The sequence below is a fragment of the Bombina bombina genome, chromosome 5 (genome assembly GCF_027579735.1).
Source record: "Bombina bombina isolate aBomBom1 chromosome 5, aBomBom1.pri, whole genome shotgun sequence".
Lineage (NCBI taxonomy): Eukaryota > Metazoa > Chordata > Amphibia > Anura > Bombinatoridae > Bombina > Bombina bombina.
The window spans coordinates 572,715,677-572,735,451 of NC_069503.1; the positions used below are offsets into that span (position 1 = coordinate 572,715,677).

General features: G+C 41.0%; 1 protein-coding gene across 1 annotated transcript in view; it reads right to left on the reverse strand.

Moving 5' to 3' along the window:
• Positions 1-9,664: 9,664 nt before the first annotated feature.
• LOC128660591 (inter-alpha-trypsin inhibitor heavy chain H3) overlaps positions 9,665-19,775 on the reverse strand; it is a 372,698-nt gene continuing 362,587 nt past the window's right edge. Inside the window, exons 21-22 of the mRNA XM_053714518.1 lie at positions 11,998-12,109; positions 9,665-10,050 (exon numbers count right to left, since the gene is read on the reverse strand). Coding sequence (XP_053570493.1) covers positions 9,912-10,050; positions 11,998-12,109 — 251 coding nt within the window. The 3' untranslated portion in view covers positions 9,665-9,911. The remainder of the gene's footprint in view (positions 10,051-11,997; positions 12,110-19,775) is intronic.

Sequence of the window (19,775 nt, forward strand, 5' to 3'; positions counted from 1 at the left end):
GCCACCACTCCTATCTGGTGTAACATTAGTTTAAATTTTGTAAAAAAAAACTTTTTACATCAGTCTTCTAGTGTTATTTAATTTTAGTTGCCAGGCCAGCCTGCCACTAGTGCCAGCCTGTGTCTCCCAGCATATACTGTGCCTACTTCCATCCTCAGTGCCACTACTCATATCTGGTGTAACATTAGTGTAACTTTTTTTAAAAAAAACTTTTACATCAGTCTGCTAGTGTTATTTAATTGCAGTTGCCTGTCTGTCAGCGTGTGTGCCAGGCCCACTTTCCAACTAGTGCCACAAATCATATTTGTTATAACAGAAGTGTAAATATTTTAAATATAAACTTTTTTGACTGTGAAACAACAGTCTCTTAGTGTAATCTAATTGTAGTTGCCTGCCTGCAAGCGTGTGTGCCAGGCCCACTTGCCAAGTTAGTGGCACCACTCATATTTGTTGTAACAGTAGTGTAAATATTTAAAATAAAAACTTTTTTGACTGTGAATCATCAGTCTGCTAGTGCAATTGAATTGCAGTTGCCTGCCTGCCAGTGTGTGTGCCAGGCCCACTTGCCAACTAGTGCCACCAATTATATTTGTTATAACAGTATTGTAAATATTTAAAAAAAAAATTATTTGACTGTGAAACATCAGTCAGCTAGTGTAATCTAATTGCATTTGCCTGCCTGCCAGCGTGTGTGCCAGGCCCACTTGCCAACTAGTGCCACCACTCATATTTGTTATAACAGTAGTGTAAATATTTAATAAAAATACTTTTTTGACTGTGAAACATCAGTCTGCTATTGTAATCTAATTGATTTTGCCTGCCAGCCAGCATGTGTGCCAGGCCCACTTGCCAAGTTAGTGGCACCACTCATATTTGTTGTAACAGTAGTGTAAATATTTTAAAAAAAACTTTTTTGACTGTGAAACATCAGTCAGCTAGTACAATCTAATTGCAGTTGCCTGCCTGCCAGCGTGTGTGCCAGGCCCACTTGCCAACTAGTGCCACCACTCATATTTGTTATAACAGTAGTGTAAATATTTCATAAAAAAACTTTTTTGACTGTGAAACATCAGTCTGCTATTGTAATCTAATTGAAGTTGCCTGCCTGCCAGCGTGTGTGCCAGGCCCACTTGCCAAGTTAGTGGCACCACTCATATTTGTTGTAACAGTAGTGTAAATATTTAAAAAAAAAAACTTTTTTGACTGTGAAACATCATTCAGCTAGTGTAATCTAATTACAGTTGCCTGCCTGCCAGCGTGTGTGCCAGGCCCACTTGCCAACTAGTGCCACTACTCATATTTGTTATAACAGTAGTGTAAATATTTAAAAAAAATATTTTTGACTGTGAAACATCAGTCTGCTAGTGTAATCTAATTGAAGTTGCCTGTCTGCCAGCGTGTGTGCCAGGCCCACTTGCCAACTAGTGCCACCAATCAGATTTGTTGTAAAAGTAGTGTAAATATTTAAATTAAAAAAAATTTGGACTGTGAAACATCAGTCTGCTATTGTAATCTTATTGCATTTGCCTGCCTGCCAGCGTGTGTGCCTAGCCCACTTGCCAAGTTAGTGGCACCACTCATATTTGCTGTAACAGTAGTTTAAATATTTAAAAAATAAACATTTTTGACTGTGAAACATCAGTCTGCTTAAGGGTGTGGACAAGGTGCCCATCCGGGAGGTGCAGTCATTGTTGGGTCTGCTGAATTTCGGAAGGGCGAGTTATCCCTATGGGAAGGGTTTTTAACCGTCGATTGGAGGGCTTTTTGAAGGGCCCTGTTGGTCATGTGAAATGGGCCCGCATAACATCTGAGGTCAGGGAGGACCTGGCAGTCTGGGAAAATTTCCTGGCGAATTTTAACGGTGTGTGCTTGTGGAGGGGCGAACCAGTAACGAACCAAGCCCTGAACCTGTTCACGGATGCAGCCGGTGGATATGGTTACGGGGCATACCTTGATGGCGAGTGGAGCGCAGCTCCATGGCCGCTAGAACTATTCCCAATAGTGGTGGCCGTCGAAATTTGGGGAGACAATTTGGCCAATCGCTCGGTGGTATTCTGGACGGACAACCTGAGTGTGGTGTACGCCATTAACAGGCTTTCCGCGGCCTCACCTGCCGTCGTGTGTTACTTGAGGCATTTGGTGTTGCGCTGCTTACAGCGCAACATCCATTTCACCGCCAAACACGTCCCGGGAGTGCAGAACGTTATTGCTGATGCACTCTCTCAATTTAAATGGGGGCAGTTTAGGGAAGCAGCACCCATGGTGGCGGAGGAGGGTCTAACACGCCCTTCTTCTCTTTGGCAGTTGTTGAAGATTGGGTGAGCATCTTACCCTTGGTTAAGGCATCTTTGGCGCTGAGGACATGGTCAGCGTACAGGAGTCACTGGAACAGCTTGGAGGCTTTCTGTCAACACAGGGGTGTGCAGGTACAAAGGGCTACAAGGGTGCAGGTGTTAGATTGGTTGGCGCAGCTGCGGCGCGAAGGGGTCAGTAGGGCCGGTGCAGGCGGACGGCTATCGGCTTTAGCCTTCTTTAATAAAGCGTTGGGTTTCATGGACCACTCCGGAACCTTCCTGGTTCGGAAGGTGTTGAAGGGGTGGGGTAGGCTGGCTCCCCGTCCGAAAGATCGGAGGGAGCCTATTATGCAGGAGAGATTGCGGTCGCTAGCAGTAGGTGTGGCATTGGTGTGCAAGTCTGAATATGAGCAGCTAGTTGCGTCAGCTAAGACGAATGGCTCTGGAGGAGTGCAGTTGGAGCATGTCCGAGTGAAGGATGGTTGTCTCCTTTTGTTTGTGCCCAGGTCCAAGACGGACCAGGAGGGAGTAGGGGCATGGTTGCCCCTTGAGAGGCAGGAATGTGAGGCTTGATGTCCGGTGCGTTGTGTGGAACAGTACCTTAAAATAAGGCCATCTGGGGGTAAGCTGTTCCTTATACATGAGGATGGTTCGGCTTTGTCGGCTTTCCAATTCCGCAGGGTGCTTACTAAAATGGCAAAGCAGGCGGGGTTGGATCCGAGCAGGATTGCTCCACATTCATTCAGGATAGGCGCAGCGACGAGCGCAGTGCATAAAGGTATGCCGACAGCAGAGATTAAGCGCTTGGGTAGATGGAAGTCAACCCAGTATAAAACATATATTAGACCACCTAAAGGGCAATGTTAGGATGCATACGTTGGTATGGGGAATTGTTGCCGGGGGGGGGTCGTTATCTTTAAACTGATCATGTTGTGAGGGGTTGATACTTCATGATGGTGTACTCTGTTTTACCAGGTATTGATAATGTGAATGTACCTCCGGTTCGTGTGTGGATTGTAGGGCATTCATACATCCACTGGGCTCACCTCAGGGCGTTGCGGTCGCCGGAAGGACAGCAACTTGGATTCCCAACGTCCAAGGCAAGCTTCCGGTGGTTAGGGCGCAGGGGACTGTTGTGGGCTGATTTGCCAGCGCTCTTGCAGGAGGCGCACAGAAGGTGGGGAAGGCCTAATATTTTAGTGCTGCACCTTGGCGGAAATGATTTGGGGCTCTGCCCGCATTGGACCTAATCAAAAGAATGGCAGCAGACGTGCATTGGGTGCACACTTGGTTGAAGGATGTGACTTTGGGGTGGTCAAATGTAGTTGCTCGACTGCATTGGCGGCACATTGTCACACAGAGGGCTGCATATAATGTGCGCAAAAAGGTCAACAGGGAGATGGGAAGGACGGTCACGGGCCTGGGGGGATTCGTGATAAGGCACGAAAATATCACGACCGACAAAAAGGACCTATTTAGGCCTGACGGAGTCCACCTTACGGATGTTGGGCTGGATATGTTCCTAAAGGACGTCAGGGGAGCCTTGTTGAGGGTTATTTAACAAAGTTTGTGTTTGAAAATATTTATTTTAATCTGTTTATTGCTATGGTTATGTTGTTTATTTGGTTAATAGGTTCTGGTTGGTTTATGTGGCGGCAAGAGGTCGCCTGGCTCTTGTGGCGGGTGGTCAATGCCCTGGGGAGCGGGCACAAAGAGAGAAGAGTGACGGTCCTGAAAAAGGGAGGGGTTATGCCCACCAGGCGCGGGCCTGGGGGTCCTCTCCCTCGCGATTGGACTGAAGATCTCTCAACATCACAGCTCTCTCTGAGTGCCATGGGGCGTGACAGCCAGGTGTCACGCTGCAGGTATCAGAAGGGGCCTTGACCATCTGCTAGTAGGGGCTAGGTTAGGGTGAGATGCCGCCAAAGTTTATGATGAGTACGAACTTGTTGCCAAGTTTCGTGGTTAGGTTGATTAAGTGCCTATGGGTAATTAGAATAACGCTTAGGCACTAGTTTAAAGCGTTTATTTAATAAACGTGAACCTTGACCGGTTCTTTCTCCCAAACAATTGTGTGTTGTCTTATTTATTTATAGATAAGGTTTTAGACAGTAAGGAGGATGGAATAGATGGTTTATACCTTATGACAGTGGAGGGCCCTCTAGTGGGCCTGTAACAACATTAAGGGATTACCAACTTGAAGTCTGGAGAAATGCTAAGTTGTGTTTGCTACAATGTTGCAAGTGGAGAGGAGGTGTTTGTGCTTACCTTTATAGGGTCCTGCAGCAGTGAGTTCAGCCTCTTTCGGTTTCCAGACTTCAAGGAGAAGGTTTTCCCACCCACCCGTCCCCTGGAAGAAGTGAATGGCGGCAACGATGCTGCTGAGTAGGGTGAGTTGGCTCGGCTGGGGTAGGTTTAATTGAGCTAGCCCTCAGTAAGACCGAGTCTTTAATGTAGCCATCCACCCCTGGCAGTTGGGTTGCACGATTCGGCTGACAGGGGTCGCCTTACTGGGTTGGTTGGATATGCCTCAGCAGGCGGGTGGTCAATGCCCTGGGGAGCGGGCACAAAGAGAGAAGAGTGACGGTCCTGAAAAAGGGAGGGGTTATGCCCGCCAGGCGCCGGCCTGGGGGTCCTCTCCCTCGCGATTGGACCGAAGATCTCTCAACATCACAGCTCTCTCTGTGTGCCATGGGGCGTGACAGCCGGGTGTCTTGCTGCAGGTATTGGAAGGGGCCTTGACCATCTGCTAGTAGGGGCTAGGTTAGGGTGAGATGCCGCCAACGTTTATGATGAGTACGAACTTGTTGCCAAGTTTCGTGGTTAGGTTGATTAAGTGCCTAAGGGTAATTAGAATAACGCTTAGGCACTAGTTTAAAGCGTTTATTTAATAAACGTGAACCATGACCGGTTCTTTCTCCCAAACAATTGTGTGTTGTCTTATTTATTTATAGATAAGGTTTTAGACAGTAAGGAGGATGGAATAGATGGTTTATACCTTAAGGATGGAGAGGTAAAAAAAAAATAGAGAAACATAGATACAGAAAGAGAGAGGTAGACAGGGATATGATCATGACAGAGACAGACAGGTACAGAGATATAGACAGAGAGACATACAGAAAAGTGGGATACAGAGAGATATATAAAGATAGTGACATATATACAGAGAAAGTGATATTGATAGAAAGATAGACAGATTCAGAGAGAGAGACAGACAGATATAGGTAGACAGATGCAGGAGATATAGACAGACAGCTGCAGTGAAATGTATTAGTAGAAAGACAAACAGATACAGATATATATATATATATATATATATATATATGTATAGACAGACAGATGCGGAGAGAGATATTTAGACAGATACAAAGAGATAGATATAGGTAGACAGACAGATACAGAGATATAGATATAGGTAGACAGACAGACCGATTCAGAGAGATTTATTATAGTTAGACAGACATATTCAGAGAGATTTATTATAGGTAGACAGACAGATACAGAGAGATATAAATAGATAGACAGACAGATGCAGAGAGATTTATTATTGGTAGACAAACAGATGCAGAGAGATTGATATAGATACACAGACAGACAGATGCATTGAGATTTATTATAGTTAGACAGAGAGATTCAGAGAGATTTATTATAGTTAGACAGACAGATACAGAAATGTATTATAATCAGACAGACACACAGATACAGAGAGATAAATATAGGTAGGTAGACAGACAGATACAGAGAGATAGATATAGACAGACAGATACAGAGAGATTTATTATAGGAAGACAGACAGATACAGAGAGATAGATATAGGTAGACAGACCGATACAGAGAGATTTATTATAGGAAGAGACAGATACAGAGAGATAGATATAGGTAGACAGACAGATACAGAGAGAGACATTAGACAGATATAGTCAGGCAGATGCAAATAGATAGGCAGATACACAGAAAGAGAGATAGAGAAATACAGATATACAGTTATAGCTATATAAATACAGATAGTCAGAAGCAAAGATAGACAGATAACATATTTTTAAAAATTAGGTAAACTGGGTCCTAATAATAATTAAAGTGAAGGTAAAGTGAGAGCGGTCTTTTTCAAGTATTGTACTTTTACACATATGACATACAGAATCGCTAAGTTATTTTTTTAAAAATATTACTTATTATTATAATATAAGGCTTTGATTTTTTCCTACCATTCCATTTAAAACTCCTCCTACGAGCAGTTTCCTGATTTTTCATATTGTGACGTATAGAGCAGTCCCACCCGCTCTATATGTGTCTACAATGCTCGTGCATGGCGAGTATACGATTTGCGCATGCGCATTAAAACGGTTATGTCAACAATGCGCATGCGGTAATCCCGTCCTGTTGCAGTTTCTAATAATAATAATGGTTACTACCCTCTCTGAAAAACAAAGTTTGTAACGCATGCGCAAAACAGGGCCGCGCTCGCCTTGACAGTGTGAGAGAGAACAACGAACGCATGCGCATAGCATACAAGACAATGCTGATGTCAAATGACGGCCGCCTAACGGCCTGAAAGACACTCAAATTCGATTTTTGATTTTTGATATCGGTAGACACTCAAATTCGATTTTTGATTTTTGATATTGGACACTTTCCTTTTTCTACATTTTTACTCATTTTACATTTTTCACATTCACATTTTTATTGGCACTCACAAGTCTTATATATTTTTTTGCATTTTATATTTTTTTCGACACTCATAAGTTTCAAACAGGATTGGTTTAACACGATTTTTTTCTGCAATTTTTTCTGCATTGTTTGCACTTATTGGATTCCTTATTTTATTATTCACATTCTTGTTGCACAATATTCTGGCACCACTAGGATCACAATCATACTATTTTTGACTCAAGGACATATAGAACTACATCTCCATCACCCATCCTAGGCTGCTCAACATAGACTTGTCATTTTTTAACCCTTTTATTGTAATCATATCCAGAGGGTTTACTATTGTCTTTATATCACCTGTATTGTTTTTATACCTGTATTTTTATATTTTCTCCATTGTTTTATTATACATTGTTTTAATTATTCATTGTTAAGCCATCATGGATCCATGAAATATTGGTTTTATATATTGTATTTTTATATATTGTATTGTATGTAATAAATTTATTTTAATATTTCCATCAGTGTATGTTAGTACCTGCCTCCGTTTGGTTGGCGTCTGGGCATATCCACTATCTGGCCTGAAAGTCAATTGGCTGGTGAAAAAACGTGACCAGCATGTTAAAAAAAAAAAAAAAAAAGGGTTGAGTTCTGATATAGCGAGATGGAAATTAAAAACGGAGACAACACAGGATGAAAGTGACATTTTTTTTTCCTTGTATGTATAGGATTTAATTCAAAACTATCGAACTTTACCTTCACTTTAATGTGAACATATTGTTTATTTGCATAAACAGGACTATTTACTTTCTTATACAAAGGAAATGCACAACACATCAGAATGAAGGACCATATGTGCAAAGTGCTGCCAATAAACTTCTGTACTAGCTTCTGTGGGTATAACTATAGTGTAATTAAGAGGAAAAAATACCTATGTGTTTGCCTGTGCTGAGCTGAGCTTCAGTGCACTGCACTGTCTGCCTGTCAGGACTCTTGGAACAAATGGCTGCTCTCAGTACAGTCCTATCAGACTGTGGTGCTTGTGGTGCTTCGGGTCCAGCATTCCTTACATTTGTTTCTTATTAGAAGATGCAGCTGTCAGTCACTGAGAGGAAGACTCCCAATCCATGACATCACGGTTGTCATGACTTTTTGTTTCAAGCTTCCTGGCTTGCCTTCACTGTAAAGACTGCTGGCTCAGCCTGCTTACAAGCACACAGCAACCAGAAGCAGCACACCGTGATTAGACACCACACACTGACTTTAGTACACATTCCCTGTTCTGCGTTTTACACTGGCTATTGTCACCAAATTGCCGGCTATTGGCAACCCTACAGTAAACTTTGCACCCTGGGCAACTGCCCACTTCACCTGCCCCTAGAAACGGCCCTGTTCACTTTTCCTCACCTCAGCCTCCCTCTTTGATCTAGTGCAATCTGGATTTTGCCCCAACACTCCACAGAAGGTTTCTAATTATCAGCTTACAGCAAATTCTAAAGGCCATGTCTCTCTGTTAACATTCTGATCTGTCTGTAACCTTTTTATATTGTTGACCACCCTATCTTGCATTTGTGACACAGCCCTCTCTTGGTTCCTACCTGTTTCCCCATACCTTTAGTGTACCCTCCTCTGCTGCATCCTCTTCCCCTTTTCCACTTTCTGTTAGGGTACCTCAAGGCTCTGTTCTTGGTCCCCTTCTTTCCTTAATGTACACTTAGGTTCCTTAATAAAGTTCCAAGGGTATTAGTTTCATTTGTATGCTGATGACACCCAAATCTACCTCTCGCCTTCCTCGCTAACTTGTGTCACTAACACCCTTTCTAATATTTCATCCTGCATGTGCTCTTACGAACTTAGCTAGACATCTCTAAAGCTGAGCTCCTTATCCCCCCTTCTTCCCAAATCTTGACCCTCCCAATTCTCCATAACTATTGAAAATAACATCATTATCCCAGTCCCTGATGCCTTGACATCACTCTTGACCTTTCATGCATCCCTCTCTTCCAGTTGTTGGTAAAATCCTGTTTCCACATTTAAAAAAATATATTTTTTCTGGTCTCCCTAGCTGCCTGCTATCTTAATTATAATCCATAAGGTATACATCTGCCAGGCTTATCTTCCTTACATGTTGATCCTCATCTGCTGCACCTCTCTGCCATTTTTTTCATTGGCTTCCTCTAGCTGGCAGAATGAAACACAAAATTCTGACCCTAACATTCAAGGTTCTCAGTAGCGCTGTTCCCCTCTATCTCTGACCTTGTCTTCAGATACCCTGTGCTCTGCTCATGACCATCTTCTCTCCTCCTCTCTAGTTACCTCCTCACATTTACTTGACATTGTTTAATCGTGCACCTGACTATGACTATAAAATCCCTGACTTTGCCAAAGTGTACCTTGAAAATTGATGCTGTTTTGAAGGCAAAGAGTGATCACACCAAATATTGATTTGATTTAGATTTGTATTTCTGTTTCATGTTGCATTTTTTAATTGATAAAAATAAACTATTAACATTTCTATACATTTATATTTTATAAGCAATCTTACTTTACAGCATTTTTTCAAACCTGCCTATAACTTTTGTACAGTAGTGTATGTATAATATAATAGCAATTAAGAGGTGAATTTAAGTTTTTGGAATATGGGAAATTTGATTTATCATTAATATGTACCATGACAGTTTAATGTCTCCTTACACCATTACATTTAAGTCACACAGACGCTTCTTGATATAATGTTTTATTAGAGACAAACATATTTATTTCATGGGGCTTAAGCATTTCTGTTATTAAAGGCTTTACAGTAATTCAGGTAAGAAATAAGTGATGTTATCACCTGCATTTAAATTTTATGATTTAGAATTATGGCTCCTATGAAATAGTAAGTGTGAGAAAGAAAAGGAACAAGCAGATATAGCTTAATTCTATGACTAACATGAATTCTGGTTTACCAAAAAAACAAATCCTATATTATTGAATGCTGAATATGCTTGGAACAATGTAGTCTGTGTAATTTCCATCAATCAGACCCTCTCCATTATAGTGAATGAACCAACATGGCACTTTACTGCCGTTCCTGGGATCTTTTCTGTAATCCTTTTGTATACCCCTAAAATACAGTAAATGGAAGGTAAGTGATTGCATTTATCAAATCATGTGCCATAATAAGAGAATACAAACTTTAAGCAGCACACACTTGGAATATAAATTAAATTATCACATCATTCCAAAGGCAATATCTATCTATTGTCTGTATGTCTGTCTGTCTATCTATCTATCTATCTATCTATCTATCTATCTATCTATCTGTCTGTCTGTCTGTCTGTCTGTCTGTCTGTCTGTCTATCTGTCTATCTATTATCTCTCTATTATCTATCTATATGTTATCTATCTGTCTATCTATATTATATTATACATGTGCACAGGCAAACATTTATTTTGGGCAAAAGCATTTGTCCCATCAATTGTAACATTTTCATATGCTGATATTTTTTCAGAGTGAATTTCCATGGACTGGAGCATCAGTACAAGTGGGCAGTGTAGTCACCTGTAGCAACACAGGATCCATGGCACATGGTCATATATGGAGAACAGTTTTAAAACCTTTAGCAGCAACAGCACAAGTGGGCACATGGAAAGTCTTGACACCAGGACATGTCTGCACCGTGCTACTGTTGCCAGAGGCTGATGGAAATAAAAAATGGAAAATGTATTTGGGGTGGCTGCTGTTTCCATTGCTGTTTCCTTATAAGCCTTTTTATGTCTACTGTAACAGGGAAATTGGAGACTGGCACTTTATTGGGAACTGTTCTGCTGTACTGTGGGCAAAAGTCAGGTACATAAAAAGTCAAAAGTGACAGCACAGTTAAAAATAAAATGTTTTCAAGGGTCATATCTAGGGATGGGCAAATGTGTTTATATTCAAATTCAAATGTTAGAACGAATGTTATTGTAGAAATTCAATTTACATAATAGAATGTTGATAAGAACAAATATTCTTAAAAATTCTATTATCGAATGTTATTTACGGTTTTCGAATGTCACTTTTGAATTCGAATGTCACATTCGATTTCGAATATTACATTTATAAAACACAATTGTAGACTAGAAATACTATTTCGAATTCGAATGCCGCATTCGAATTCGAATGTCACATTCAAATTCAAATATTAGATTTATAAAATACAATATTAGACTAGAAATACTATTTTGGGTTTGAATGTTACATTCGAATTCAAATGTAGCATTCAAATTTGAATATTACATTTATTAAACACAGTTGTAGACTAGAAATACTATTTTGAATTTGAATCTTACTTTCGAATTCGAATGTCACATTCAAATTCGAATATTACATTTCGAAATTGAATGAATACATAGCTAAATATTTTATTATTTGAACTAATATTTTCAAATTTAATTGAAAAATTCTAAATGAAAATTAGAAAATAGAATGATGGAGTATTATATAAACATTCAAAATTCGATTCAAACAAACAAATGTATCAAAATTTATTTTAAATTTCAAATTTTTAGAAACATTTGCCCATCTCTAGTCATATCCCCACTAAAAATAACAGCAAAGTTTTGGACCTAACTAATCCTTACTCATTAGCACTGCTTAGGACTAAAACGTCATTTGTTATTTTTAGCGAGTTCCTTTTAAAAGTGATGTTATGTTTAACTGTACTATGACTATTGACATTTTATGGCTTTATAGAGTGGAGTTGCTGACACTCCCAGTGATAAGCACTTATGCACAAATGTCAGGTTCACCCAGTGAAAACAACAGTTAATAGCACAAGCAGTAATATTTCTGTTATAATAAAGTAGAAGAATAAATATATCTTTAAGTCTACTATATTTTATTTTAATATGCACTTATTTATATTGCACATTTTTGTTTTTGTTTTGCAGCTTATTATTATACAAAATAGCAGTGGGATTATTTAATTTAATAAAGTAATTTACACATCTGGAGCTGACATGTTGCTTTACCTATTCCAGTGAATGATCTACTTAATAATGATACGTCTTTTATGTATTATTTCCATACCTTGTCACTGTCAGCAGCTTATTTTTTACAATCATTGAAGCATCCGGTTTTGCAGAATCTGATGTTTTATGAATGTTAAAAACTTCATAGTCAATGCCATGAAAAAATTGTCCTGAAAAAGGAAAAGACATTTATTTATACTTATATTGGATTTATGTATTGTACATTATTAATGGGACAGTAAGACTTTTTTTTCATTTTTAAAAAAAAAATATAAATAACATACATAAACTATTCAGCAGAAACTGAACAAAATCACCTAGATTACAAGTTTTGCACTATAGAGCGCTGCCATTACAAGTTTTTAAAAAGCATTCTTGTGCATGCAATATGGTTGTGAGGAGCTCCATACCGCACAAAATCCAAGGGCTGAGAATACATGCTTGTGCACGCTTTCCCCATAGACATCAATGGGGGGAGCGTGTTAGAAAAAAAACTAACACCTGAAGTGCGGAATGGCGATCGCGTAACGCAACCCCATTGATGTCTATGGGAAAAAAAGTTAAGTTTAAACCTAACACCCTAGCATAAACCCCACGTCTAAACACCTCTAATCTGCTGCCCCCGAAATTGCAACACCTACATAAACTTATTAACCCATAACCTACCGCTCCCGACATCGCTGCCACCTAAATAAAGTTATTAACCCCTATTCCGCCTCTCCCTGACATCACCGCCACTACAATATAGTTATTAACTCCTATTCCCCAGCAACCCAACATCGCCCACACTATAATAAAGATATTAACCCCTATTCTGCCGCTCCCTGACATCGCCGCCACTAAATAAAGTTATTAACCCCTAAACCTCTTGCCTTCCACATCACTGCCACTAAATAAACCTATTAACCCCTAAATCGACAGCCCCCACATCGCAAAAAATTAAATTAAACTATTAACTCTAAACCCCTAACTTTAAATTAAAATTACAATATCCTTATCTTAAAATAAATAAAAATTTACCTAGGAAATTAAAAAAAACTAAGTTTAAACTATATATTAAACTAACATTACTATTATACTAAAATTAAAATAACTATCAATTAAATAAATTAAATTACACATTAAAAAGAAAAACCCTACTAAAAAAAATATATCTACAATTACAAAAAATAAAAAACACTAAATTAAAAAAAAAAAACAACACTAAATTACAAAAAATAACAAACACTAAATTATGAAAAATAAATGAAATTATCCAAAATAAAAACAATTACACCTAATCTAATAGCCCTATAAAAAAGCCCCCCCCCCAAATAAAAAACAGAATTTATGCTTACCTGATAAATTACTTTCTCCAACGGTGTGTCCGGTCCACGGCGTCATCCATTACTTGTGGGAAATATTCTCCCCCACAGGGAAAGGCAAGGAGAGCACAGAGCAAGAGCTGTCCATATAGCTCCCCCTCTGGCTCCGCCCCCCCAGTCATTCGACCGACGGTTAGGAGAAAAAGGAGAAACTATAGGGTGCCGTGGTGACTGTAGTGTATAAAGAAAAAAAAAATTTCAACCTGATTAGGAAACCAGGGCGGGCCGTGGACCGGACACACCGTTGGAGAAAGTAATTTATCAGGTAAGCATAAATTCTGTTTTCTCCAACATTGGTGTGTCCGGTCCACGGCGTCATCCATTACTTGTGGGAACCAATACCAAAGCTTTAGGACACGGATGAGGGGAGGGAGCAAATCAGGTTACCTAAATGGAAGGCACCACGGCTTGCAAAACCTTTCTCCCAAAAATAGCCTCCGAAGAAGCATAAGTATCAAATTTGTAGAATTTGGCAAAAGTGTGCAGAGAGGACCAAGTCGCTGCCTTACATATCTGATCAACAGAAGCCTCGTTCTTGTAGGTCCATGTGGAAGCCACAGCCCTAGTAGAGTGAGCTGTGATTCGGTCAGGAGGTTGCCGTCCGGCAGTCTCATAAGCCAATCGAATAATGCTTTTCAGCCAGAAAGAGAGAGAGGTAGCAGTAGCTTTTTGACCTCTCCTCTTACCAGAGTAAACGACAAACAAAGATGAGGTTTGTCTAAAATCTTTTGTTGCTTCTAAGTAGAACTTTAAAGCACGAACAACATCTAAATTGTGTAATAAACGTTCCTTCTTTGAAACTGGATTCGGACACAGAGAAGGAACAACTATTTCCTGGTTAATATTCTTGTTGGAAACCACTTTTGGAAGAAAACCAGGCTTAGTACGCAAAACAACCTTATCTGAATGGAAAACCAGATAGGGTGGATTACATTGCAAAGCAGATAATTCAGAAACTCTTCTAGCAGAAGAAATAGCAACCAAAAACAGAACTTTCCAAGATAATAACTTAATATCTATGGAATGTAAAGGTTCAAACGGAACCCCTTGAAGAACTGAAAGAACTAAATTTAGACTCCAAGGAGGAGTCATGAGTCTGAAAACAGGCTTGATTCTAACCAAAGCCTGAACAAAAGATTGTACATCTGGCACAGCTGCCAATCGTTTGTGTAACAAGACAGATAAAGCGGAAATCTGTCCTTTTAGAGAACTAGCTGACAACCCTTTATCCAAACCTTCTTGGAGAAAGGAGAGAATCTTTGGAAATTTAATCTTACTCCAGGAGAATCCCTTGGATTCACACCAGCAGATATATTTTTTCCATATTTTATGGTAAATCTTTCTAGTCACAGGTTTTCTGGCTTGGACCAGAGTATCTATCACAGAATTCGAGAACCCACGCTTTGATAAAATCAAGCGTTCAATTTCCAAGCAGTCAGCTGCAGAGAAACTAGATTTGGATGTTCGAATGGACCTTGTACTAGAAGGTCCTGTCTCAAAGGTAGCTTCCATGGTGGAGCCGATTACATATTCACCAGGTCTGCATACCAAGTCCTGCGTGGCCACGCAGGAGCTATCAGAATCACCGAGGCCTTCTCCTGTTTGATCCTGGCTATGAGCCTGGGAAGGAGAGGAAACGGTGGAAACACGTACGCTAGGTTGAACGACCAAGGCGCCACTAATGCATCCACTAGAGTCACCTTGGGATCCCTGGATCTGGACCCGTAGCAAGGAATCTTGAAGTTCTGACGGGACGCCATTAGATCCATGTCTGGAATGCCCCATAATTGGGTTAACTGAGCAAAGACCTCCGGGTGGAGTTCCCACTCCCCCGGATGGAAAGTCTGACGACTCAAATAGTCCACCTCCCAGTAGTCTACTCCTGGGATGTGAATAGCGGATAGATGGCAGGAGTGATTCTCTGCCCTTTGGATGATCTTGGTTACTTCCTTCATCGCTAGGGAACTCTTTGTTCCCCCCTGATGATTGATGTACGCAACAGTCGTTATGTTGTCCGACTGAAATCTTATGAACCTGGCTTCCGCTAGCTGAGGCCAAGCCAGGAGCGCATTGAATATTGCTCTTAGTTCCAAAATGTTTATCGGGAGAAGCGACTCTTCCCGAGACCATAGGCCCTGAGCTTTCAGGGAGTCCCAGACCGCGCCCCACCCCAAGAGGCTGGCGTCGGTCATGACGATGACCCACTCCGGTCTGCGGAAACTCATTCCCTGAGACAGGTGATCCTGGGTCAACCACCAGAGAAGTGAGTCCCTGGTTACCTGGTCTACTTGAATTTGGGGAGACAAGTCTGTATAGTCCCCATTCCACTGATTGAGCATGCACAGCTGTAATGGTCTTAGATGAATTCGAGCAAAAGGAACCACGTCCATTGCTGCGACCATTAGTCCTATTACTTCCATGCACTGAGCTATGGAGGGTTGAGGAATAGAATGAAGAACTCGACAAGCGTTTAAAAGCTTTATCTTTCTGACTTCTGTCAGGAAGATCTTCATTTCCACAGAATCTATTATTGTTCCCAGAAAAGGAACCCTTGTGGACGGTGACAGTGAACTCTTTTCTATGTTCACCTTCCACCCGTGAGATCTGAGAAAAACCAACACAATGTCTGTGTGGGCCCTTGCTTTGGAAAGAGACGACGCTTGGATTAGGATGTTGTCTAGATAAGGTGCTACAGCGATGCCCCTCGGCCTTAGGACCGCTAGAAGGGACCCTAGCACCTTTGTGAAAATTCTGGGAGCGGTGGCTAAACCGAATGGAAGAGCCACGAACTGGTAATGTTTGTCCAGAAAGGCGAACCTCAGGAACTGATGATGAGTTTTGTGGATTGGGATATGCAGATACGCATCCTTTAGATCCACGGAAGTCAAATATTGACCCTGCTGGATTGTCGGCAAGATTGTCCGAATGGTTTCCATTTTGAAGGATGGAACTCTGAGGAACTTGTTTAATATCTTTAAATCCAGAATTGGCCTGAAAGTTCCCTCTTTTTTGGGAACCACAAACAGGTTTGAGTAAAAACCTAGACCTTGTTCCCCGGAGGGGACTGGGTTTATCACTCCCATCTTTGATAGGTCTCTTACACAATGTAAGAATGCCTGTTTCTTTATCTGGTCTGAAGATAAGCGAGACAGGTGGAACCTTCCCCTTGGAGGAAGTCCCTTGAACTCTAGCAGGTATCCCTTGGAGACTATCTCTAGTGCCCAGGGATCCGGAACATCTCTTGCCCAAGTCTGAGCGAAGAGAGATAGTCTGCCCCCTACCAGATCCGGTCCCGGATCGGGGGCTACCCCTTCATGCTGTCTTGGTAGCAGCAGCAGGTTTCTTGGTCTGTTTACCCTTGTTCCAGCCTTGCATGGGCTTCCAAGCGGATTTGGGCTGGGCCGCGTTACCTTCTTGTCTAGCGGCAGTGGAGTTATTAGCCGGTCCGTTCCTGAAATTGCGAAAGGAACGAAAATTAGACTTGTTCTTAGCCTTAAAAGGCCTATCCTGTGGGAGGGCATGGCCCTTTCCCCCAGTGATGTCTGAAATAATTTCCTTCAATTCCAGCCCAAAAAGGGTCTTACCCTTGAAAGGAATATTAAGTAACTTAGTCTTGGACGACACATCTGCCGACCAGGATTTTAGCCAAAGCGCCCTCCGCGCTACTATAGCAAAACCTGAGTTTTTCGCCGCCAATTTCGTTATTTGAAAGGCGGCATCCAATATAAAGGAATTAGCTAATTTTAATGCGTGAATTCTGTCCATGACTTCTTCATAGGAAGTCTCTTTCTGGAGCGACCTTTCTAGTTCCTCGAACCAAAAGGACGCCGCTGAAGTGACAGTAATAACACACGTAGCTGGTTGAAGGATGAACCCTTGCTGAACAAAAATCTTTTTAAGCAATCCTTCCAATTTTTTATCCATAGGATCTTTGAAAGCGCAGCTGTCCTCTATAGGAATAGTGGTGCGCTTCGCTAGTGTTGAAACAGCTCCCTCAACCTTCGGGACCGTCTGCCATGCGTCCCTTCTAGGGTCTACTATGGGAAACATTTTCTTAAATATAGGAGGTGGGGCAAAGGGTACACCTAGCTTCTCCCACTCCTTTTCCACTATGTTCGCTACCCTTTTGGGTATTGGAAAGGCGTCGTCGTGCACTGGGACCTCTAAAAATTTGTCCAATTTGCACAACTTCTCTGGTACTACCATAGAATCACAGTCATCCAGAGTAGCTAATACCTCCTTTAGCAAAGCGCGGAGATGTTCTAGCTTAAACTTAAATGCTACTATATCAGGTTCTGCCTGTTGAGAAATTTTTCCTGAGTCTGAAATTTCACCCTCAGACAGCCCTTCCCTCACAGCCAATTCTGATTGATGTGAGGGTAAAATAGATAAAGCATCATCAGCGTCTGATTGTTCATCCCTTTTATCTGTATTTAAAACTGAACAATCACGCTTTCTCTGAAATGCTGGCAGTTTGGATAAAAGATTTGCTATAGAATTATCCACTACTGCTGTTAATTGTTGCATAGAAATAAGCACTGGCGCGCTAGGTGTCGCCTGCGCGGGCAAAGCTGGTGTAGACACAGAAGGAGAGGACGTAGAACTATCCCCACTACCTTCATTAGATAAATCATCTTGGGCAACATTATGAAATGTAACAGAGCTGTCCTCATTTTGTTTGGACGCTATGGCACAATTATCACAAACACTCGAAGGGGGAACCACATTTGTCTCTACACACACAGAACATAGGTTATCTGATGGCACAGACATGTTAAACAGATTTAGGCAGGCAAACAATGCAATAAAAACGATTTTAAACAAAAACGTTACTGTCTCTTTAGTCAAAATTCTTTTTTATTGAGAATATGTCATATAAGTTACAAACACAAAACACTGGTTCAAGCAAGGGAAGTACATAGTGAATAAGAAAAATAACAGAATCCAATATGCTGTATTGCAATAAATAAAATAAATGGCGTTCAGCCAATTCACAAGTTATTCTCAAAGCTTATGTTAGTGAAGTAAACTAAATTGTGTCTACAGAACTCTTCAGGAATTGCTTATCATTGTAGGTACTTGCATAACATTAAACACATTATAAACAGTAGTATGAAAACTCTCTCAAAATTTATAAAGTATATCTAGCTCTTTTCCAAAAATGATTCACCTAAGGCCAACTCTACTGCTGCATGTCCGCCCTGGGCCTCAATTCTTTATCTCTGATAGATAGTGGTCCCAAAGGGCTTGGGCTTCTATATATGGGTCCCTAGTGTTGTTTTTATAGGAGCCGAATTCCTCTAATTCTATTAACTCCGAGACTCTGCCTCTCCACCTCTGGAGATCTGGGGGTGATTGTGCTTTCCATTGTTTAGCTATAATAGATTTCACACCGTTTCTCATTATTTGGAACAATATGTGATATGCTTTAGATGTCAATTTCCTAAATTTATTGAGTAGAAAGATTAGGGGGTCTAAGGGTAGAACGCAGTTCAGGACTTTCTCCATTTCCCCAATACAGAGCCTCCATAGCTGGTTAATTGCATTACACCACCACCACATGTGCCCCATGCTGCTGCCTATGTGTCCGCACCTCCAACATCTATCTTGTAGTGAGGGATATAACCTATGTAGGCGTCTAGGGGTGAGGTACCAGTTATGAAGTATTTTGTAGTTAAGTTCTACTAAGTAAGCTGAGGAGGAAGAGGACTTGGTGTTTCTAAAAATATCAACTGCAACGTGGGGGAGGATTATAATTCCCAATTCCTTCTCCCAGGACTCAATTGATGGGGGAAGATTACCTGGAGGGGGCTGTGTCAAAATAGCATAAATCCTGGACAAAGTGTGTCTCTTTGGGTGTTGTGCTGTGTATAATTTCTCTAGGTTCGTAAGGGCTCTCAACATGTTATTGCTATTCGTATGAGTCAGTATGTAATGGCGTGTTCGCCTGTAATGAAACCAACCCTGGAACACTGTAAATCCTTGCTCTTGTAGCTGGTTTTGGGGCAGTAGTTGGTCATGTTCCGTCACCTGACGTACTTCTATGTCTCTAGTGTCCTCGTCCAGTCCTTGTACTCCCACTAGGTTAGTGAGTGAAAACTCATTGTTATGTATCAGTGAAGTCAATGGGGAAGGACAAGATGAGAGAAATGGGTTTAATTTATTTGCTATGTCCCACTGTCTCAGTGTCTCTTTGGTTATAGGATTAATAATGTTTTCAACCATAGCATGATGGTTGGGATGCCAGCATATGGCCGAAAGTGGTGTTCCTGGGTTTAAATTTTGTTCTATCTCTACCCATCTATTCTCTGTTTTGTGAACCCTCCAGTCAAGTATGCGTTGTAAAAAATATAGCAGTTCTATAAAGTTCTATGTCTGGAACTCCCATCCCTCCCTGGTCCCTGGAGCGCAACATTGTCTTTTTGTTGATTCTCGGTTGCTTTCCCCTCCAGATAAAGGAGTGAAAAAGTTG